The 7,665-nt window shown below is 41.4% G+C and overlaps 1 protein-coding gene across 3 annotated transcripts in view; it reads right to left on the bottom strand.

Annotated features, from left to right (window-relative positions):
- Nucleotides 1-4,247: 4,247 nt before the first annotated feature.
- Nucleotides 4,248-7,665, bottom strand: part of GREM1 (gremlin 1, DAN family BMP antagonist) — a 21,757-nt gene continuing 18,339 nt past the window's right edge. Inside the window, exons 1-2 of one of the 3 annotated variants that reach the window (XM_006831805.1) lie at nucleotides 4,723-4,836; nucleotides 4,282-4,602 (exon numbers count right to left, since the gene is read on the bottom strand). In XM_006831805.1, coding sequence (XP_006831868.1) covers nucleotides 4,282-4,602; nucleotides 4,723-4,836 — 435 coding nt within the window. Of the gene's footprint in view, nucleotides 4,838-7,665 lie in introns of those variants that run through there. The other 2 variants (XM_006831806.1, XM_006831804.1) reach the window with 2 other exon arrangements.

Below are 7,665 nucleotides of genomic sequence, written 5' to 3'. Positions count from 1 at the left end.
CTATAAATGTTCTGTAGTTGCACTTCCCATTGAAATTTTTTCCTTAAAAGGAGTTTACTGGTGAACCATTTGTCATTATCTGCTATGTGTTTGTATACACTTATCATAACTCTTCAAAAATACATTTAAAATTTTTCTTATATTTCTTCAGAAATGTTAACCTTTAAGAAACAATAAAAAAAAAAACATAAAACTTCAGGCCTTGACTCTGTAACATATATGCAGATGTGTATCAAGATTTACTGTTTCCTTGACCTGAAACTCCAGGTTAAAAGCCTCCAACAACGTACGAGGGTAAGTTAAAAAGTATTGCTACAAAATCGTAGAACAAAAACAAAGATTAGACAAGATTATGAAAATGTGATGTTGTTGTATGTCTTCCATCTAGTTCTACACACTTTTGAAGGTGGGATTTCTAGCTCTCCAATACTTCTCTAGAGGTTGACACCACTTTGATATGGCAGTGCAGGTATCTTTGAGGGACTCGATGTTCCTTTTAAATGTTCTTTGAGTTTTGGAAAAGTCTGAAAGGGTAAGATCAGGTTTGTAGGAAGGATGGTGTTAGGTTTCCCAATGAAAGTCTCACAGAACAGTCCTTACTACCCTCGAAGAATGAGCAGGTGCATTGTCAGGATGGGGAAAAAAAATCCCATGTCACTATTTTCCTGGTCTTTTCCTCACCCATGCAGTTTTTAGTTCTCTTTAAAATTCTTCTTATTAAGCCCCTGAGATCATCCTGTGGCCTTCAGGAAGCTCTATCAAGACTGCCCATTTAAAATGCAAAAGACAGTTGGCATAGCCATCTGTGCTGACTTATCTGCCTTGACTTTAACGGGCTTCCGTAAATCCCTCTGAAGCCATTGTTTTAATGGGACCTTTTTTCTGGCAAGCACCCTAGTGAGATTGGTGGTGGTTGTGGTGGTGTGCTGTGGAATCAGTTCTGACTCACAGGGTTTCTGAGACTATAAATCTTTACAGGAGCAGAAAGCCTCATCTTTCTCCAACGAAGATTCAAACTGCTGACCTTTCGGTTAGCAGCCCAACTTGTAACCCACTACGCTACCAGATCTCCTTCTAATGAGACAAAGACAAGTCTGTTACTGAGAGAACATGTCTGTAACCATCCCGTGATGGCAGAGACATATTTCAACATGTTTTGTTTGGAATAAACCTGTGCAGATATGAACCACAACCTAACAGCAATACTTCCTGACTTACCCTTGTACAAGGTACCAGCTTCTTTGCCCAACACAGAGGAAGTTACATAAAAGAAAAAAAAACAAAACAAAAAAAAAACCACATGCTTGAAATCACAGTGACCAAAAGATTTGAATTAATAATTACATTAAATAACCATAACTTTTTGTTTAACTATTCACATTCCACACAGTGGAAATTATCCTTCCCTTCAGAATTTTCACTTACGTTTCTCAACTTTGAAGAACTACAATAACAAAGAAACAACTTACAGACGTACAAAATGTGTTTTTCTCTTTTAATGCCAAGCACAAAGTGTACATCATAAAATTCATATTTGGTGTTTGGCATTATTTTAATAGGAAAGATTGAGATCACAAATACATTGCCATAAAAAAATTCTACTATCATAATGAAAAAAATATATCATTACATCATCAGTGACTCTAATACAATATGTAACAGATATGGCATTTTCAATAAATGTTGGAAGACACACCATACTTGTGCTAGTCTTAATATAGACACAGTAAGAAAAGCAGACATTTGTCTCTTTGGCTAGCGCTGTGCTGTAGGGTAGTAATGCTGCCAATTATCTCTGTAAAGCTAATTTTCAGGAAATTCTCTTTACTTGAGCCAAATCTGACTTACATGCAAGACTGTGTGGTACAAGCTACTAAAAGACAATTATCGCTGCCAACATAAGTCATCTCTTTTCACAAAATTGCATGCTTGTGGCAGAGTTAAAACAACAAGAGAAATTCAGTGTTTGTTAGTGCTATTTGGTGTGTTTACATTTTCAGCTCCTTCCTCCTTCTTTTCCTCTCCCCTACTCTCAAAATTCTGGCTGAGCATTTGTGTGCTTAATTAAATCCATTCTGTGCTTTTATTGCTAGAGGATGCAGATGATACAAAGATTTAGCGTAGTGACAGGGGGCATACAGTGTACACCAAATGCAGAGATGAAGTGTTCGCATAAATTTGCCTGGTATAGAACCATCAGTAGTAAGCTCAAAATGTTCAAAATTAGACCCAGCATTTTGGATGCTGAAGATAACTCTGAGGTCTCAAAAGTATAGTTCCTGTTTAGTTGTTAGATGGGAAAGTACTGGACCAAAACCAAAGCAAAATAACAAGAGCTTCTTTATTTCAAGGCTTCTTTGAATTCTGGAGCCCTGATAGGCAACTGAATCCCCCTTCTCTGGTATTTCTTTCCCATATTACACATGGCTCGGATAATGAGGTGAGAAGATACAAGGCAAAAAGAGCATTTGAGGGGATTTACATATAAAACAAACTCCAACTGGAACAGGCTCTCCAAATCCAAAGTGCAATAAGGTTGACCCATCCTTCGCTTTTGTCATTGGGAAAATCCTAAGTAGGCAATGAGAATAGCCCAAGTTTCATCAGAGAATGCCTATCACTGTAGGTACTGAATCGTTACAAAGTTACATGGATTCCACCAGCAGAACATAGACATTAATCCACCCAAACGATCTGCTTTAAGAGCGGTTTCCATATCCCTCACATCCCCTAGGTATTAACAACTTAGCCGGAGCCCCTGCGGAGTGCAAGCAGTTAATAAGCTCAGCTGCTATCCAAAAGGTTGGAGATATAGAAAAAAGGACTGGTGATGCACTCCTGGAAAAGCAGCCCATAGAAAACCCTATGGAGCTCAGTTCTACTCTGACACATACAGGGTCACCACTGTTGCTCTTGAGTCGGTTGTGACCCATAGCGACCCTGTATAGGGTTTCCAAGGAGCGGTTCGTGAGCTTGAACTGCTGACCTTGTGGTTCAAACTGACTTTGCAGTCCAGCACATTAACCCACAGTGCCACAGACCAGGACTCCAGGGTCACCATGAGTAGGAATCAATTCAACTGCAACTGGTTTACTCTTTAGCCTGGTAATTATTACCTTACTGGCTCAATCTCCATTTAAAACAAATAGACCAGAAACATAAAGAGGCATGAATTCCAACGTCCTAGATGGGTTCTTTTATAGCAGGTACATCCACAAGAAGCAAAAACCTTAGAATACAGGCTCATGGTGCTCAGAATAATTAAGTGGAAGCATGTAATTATAACCAAGGAATGAGAATGATGTTAGGACCTTCTACCCATTAAGTTTTTGTCTTTTGCCTGTGTTAGGGTGTGAACTACATCTTTTGCCCACCTGAGGGACAAACCTGAGGGGCTGTTTAGGTTTGGCTCCCTTATTTGGTTCTAAAAATGAATATCTTCAGTTTAGTGTTGGGTTACAGCTAGTTTTAGCAGATCACAATTTTGACCAAATTTAGGATTTGGGGAGTCTCATTTCTCTTGTGCTCACTTGGGTTCTGTTAAGAACCAGGAAAAAGAAAAACATCAAAACATGAGAACTCTTAGGTCTCACTGTTTGAGGGTTCACCTACAAAGCCTCTGCTGAGCCCCAAGCACCCTCTTAACCTCTTCGTTTCTCGTCAATCTTTCTCATCAGTCTTGCCCAGTCTACGGTCTGGAGGATTTTCACAAAATGGAAAACACATCCACAGTCAAAGCAAGTCAGTTAATTTAGAGACCTGGTAGACATAGAATTAGGCCAAAAGAATGAGAACCAAAGAAGGCGCAGACCATGGTAGGGAGAAAAGAGAAAGCAAGCACAGAGGGGCGGAACTTGTCCTAGTCAGCTACACTGAAACTGGTCTCTGCCCCCCAGAGGAGCCTTTTCCATAAGCACTCATTCCGAAGGGAGAGCCTGGTTCCCTGGACAAAGGCGGAAGCAGATGTGATCACCTCTGTTCCTTTGCATGTGCCTCAAGGCATTGTGGGTTTCTCTGCCATTCCTGAAGGAAGCTGATAAATTTACATGGTAAGAAGTGCCCACTAGCAGAGGCTGTGTTTCCTCTGGTGTACTAAAACACTCACAGGCACCTATACACATCCATACACACTCATGCACACAAAGTACAGACAAGCAGGCTCCTGCCAAGAGGTGGTTCTTCGTGCCCTTAGGTTTATGCCAAAGAAGAATCAGATTATTGTAGGTCTGGCTACCAGCCCGTCCCGGGGCTCCATGCCTAGGACAGGCTAGCTGTGCCAGCTTAATCCAAATCGATGGATATGCAACGACATTGCTTTACACGTGTGACCCTCTTCTTCTTGGTGGGCGGCTGTAGTTTGGGGCAGTTGAGTGTGACCATCATGGTGGTGAATTTCTTGGGCTTGCAGAAGGAGCAAGACTGAAAGGAGCCTTCCTCCTTCCGGATGTGCCGCGGGATGTAGAAGGAGTTGCACTGGCCATAGCAGAAGCGGTTGATGATGGTGCGGCTGTTGCAGCCTTCCTCGTGGATGGTCTGCTTGAGCGGCTGGGTTTTGCACCAGTCTCGCTTCAGGTATTTGCGCTCGGTGACATGCAGGGCTTCCTGGCTGGACTCCAGCACCTCTTCGCCCGGCATGGCCGTGCCCCGCCCTTGGCCCCGCCCCCGGTTCCTGGAGCCTGGCTGCTGGGGCGACTCAGTCTGCTCGGAGTCATTGTGCTGAGCCTTGTCTGGCGGGGGGATGGCCCCTTGGGACCCCTTTTTCTTCCCTTCAGCAGGGGGCAGTAGGGTCCCCAGGAGGAGAAGCAGAGCTCCCACAGTATAGGCGGTGCGGCTCATGCTAAAAGGAGGGAAGCACAGGCAGGGGAGACAGGAGAAATAGAAAAGTTAATTCATTACGAAATAATAGCAGCTAACATTTTTACCAAACCCAAAACAATTGCCTTTGAGTTGATTTAGATTCATAATGATCCCTTATGTGACACAGTAGAATGGTGCTCCATAGGGTTTTCAATACCTAATTTTTCAGTTCTTTCTTACAAAGAGCTTCTTTGAAGACCGAACCTTCAACTTTCCAGCTAACAGCCAACCCTGTTAACTGTTTGCACCACCCAGGGACATCCGACACTTCTCAGGCACTTGTTAAATATGGAGCCCTGGTGGCGCAGTAGGTTAAGCGTTGGGCTGCCAACTTCAAGGTCAGTGCAAGAGAAAAATGCCATAAAGATGCACAGTCTTGGACACCCTAAAAAAGCAGTTCTACTCCGACTCCACCGCACATCACCACCACCACTGTCTCCTGAAAGGTGCTAGGCGTCAGAAGTGACCATGGCAGTGGGACTTTTTGTTTTTATTGTTGTTGTTAAATGCTTTATTTCTTTAAAATATTTCATTTACATCTCATAATACATCTAAGAATTATGTACTATTATTTTCATTATTGATCTTTATCATCAAATCAGGAAGTAACTTGCCCAGTTAACAAGACAGCCAGGAAGTATTTCTTCAAGGTTTGTACTCCATAGACATTGCTTCTTCACTTAGGTTTTATGTTATAATCATATACCTGTATTCATGCATATATTTGACTGTCTAGTAAGCGCCTGATATATTGGTGCCTGATTACTTTTGCACGTTTGGAGGAAACATATTTTCTACTTTTTGTTTTGTTTTATTTTAAAGATGAGGTACTGGTGTGGTGCTGTGGGTTAATGTGCTGGGCTGCAAAGTTGGTTTGAACTTCAGTGTTGGCAATTCAAGCTCACCATCTGCTCCTTGGGAAACCTATGCAGGGTCCCTATGGGTCAGAACTGAGTCAATGGCACTTAACAACATCATTGTGATTTGAGTGGTTTATAGACAAGATGATCAGTTTCACATTCAATAAATCACAGACTTTGTTTCTTCTCAATGATTGTAATCCCCTGCATGCAATAGTTACCCCACTTCCTCCCTGGGGTTCTTATTTCCACTTCACTCTGCTTCCCAACCTTTCTCAATCTTGTCCTTAGGTAAATGTTGCCCTGTTGATCTTGAATGATTAAACATTCCATGGTGAGCAGACCTTATTAATGTTGTCTCCCTCCCATTGTACATACTATCTATCAACTGCTTGGTTGAAAATTGGGCCACCAGGATAAGCTCCATTCCAGACTTGAAGGGTGATTGAAGGTCATAGTCTAGGGTTCCTCCGGTCTCTTTCTGACTAGTAAGCTCAGTCTTCATATATATGTGTGTGTGTGTGTATGTGTGTGTATATATATATACATATATGTGTGTGTGTGTATATATATGTGTGTGTGCATATATATATATATATATATATATATATATGTCTGTGTGTATGTATGTGTATATATATATATATATATAATTTTGAGTTTTGTTCCAGTTTTTCCCTTTTTATGGTAAATATATATAACAAAAACTTTACTATTTCAACATTTTTCACAGTGAGATCATGTTTATAATGCTATTCATCCATCACTATCAAATTTATCCACCAACCTTAATAGAAGCTCAGTGTCCCCTAAACAATGAGTCCCCCTTCTTCTCTCTCCTGCCCACTCCTTGTAACCACTAATAAACTTTGATCTATATACACTTGCCTATTCTAGATATTTCATATAAGAGGGACCATACAAATTTGCCTTTTTGTGACTGACTGATTTATTTCAGCAAAATGTTTTCAAGGTACATCCATGTTGTGATTAACTTGTTTCATAAACAAGATGAATTAACTTCACTGCCATGGGCCTCATTTTCCAGGAAAAGCTTGCCTGTTCTCCCCAACAAGCTTGAGTGCTTTCTGGGCTGTGTCCTGCTTCTGTAAATGTTTATGAGAAATTTCATTGTTACCAGGCATTGGGAGGGAAGGAGAGACCTGTGGAGAAGATCAGAAAGCGCTGGACGGAGGAAAAACAACTTAACAGGAAGAGCGCTGGATGGAAGTCAAGGCTGACATTCCAGTAATATCTGACCTTGAGAAAGGCACTTCTCAATAAATAATTTTATCTAAGCAAAGACACCTCACCTCCTGGATAGATTGTGCAAATCAAATTAGATATGAAAGTAAAGTAACTTGAGAGCTAACAATATTGAAGATGGGCATTACAGACAGAACAAATTACTGTACCAGGAAGATCGCATAATTCATAAGACCCCTTGACCCATCTTAGAGTCTCATCTTGGGCATAGACATGGCATTAGATTATTCTTTATACTATGATATGTAAGTTTTCTAAAAAGTCCTAGTGGCATGATGGTAATGCACTTGGCTGCTATTCAAAAGGTAGGTAGGTGGTCTGGATCCATCAGTGGCTCTGTAGGAGAAAAGCCCTGGTGGAATGCCCTATAAAGATTGTTGTTGTTGTTGTTATGTGCCGTCGAGTCGGTTCCGACTCATAGAGAACCTGTACAGGGTTTCTGAGGCTGTAAATCTTTGCAGGAGCAGAATGCCTCATCTTTCTACTGTGGAACAGCTGGTAGTTTCAAACTGTTGGCCTTAAGGTTCGCAGCCCGATTCGTAACCACTACGCTACCAGAGCTCCTCCTATGGGACACTTCTATTCTGTTATATAAGGTCCCTATAGATTAGAATATCTCTGGTAGCGTAGTGGTTACGAATCGGGCTGCGAACCATAAGGTCAGCAGTTCGAAACTACCAGC

The sequence above is a fragment of the Chrysochloris asiatica genome, unplaced genomic scaffold (assembly GCF_000296735.1).
Source record: "Chrysochloris asiatica unplaced genomic scaffold, ChrAsi1.0 scaffold00004, whole genome shotgun sequence".
NCBI lineage: Eukaryota > Metazoa > Chordata > Mammalia > Afrosoricida > Chrysochloridae > Chrysochloris > Chrysochloris asiatica.
This window is presented reverse-complemented; position numbering and strand designations above follow the sequence as displayed.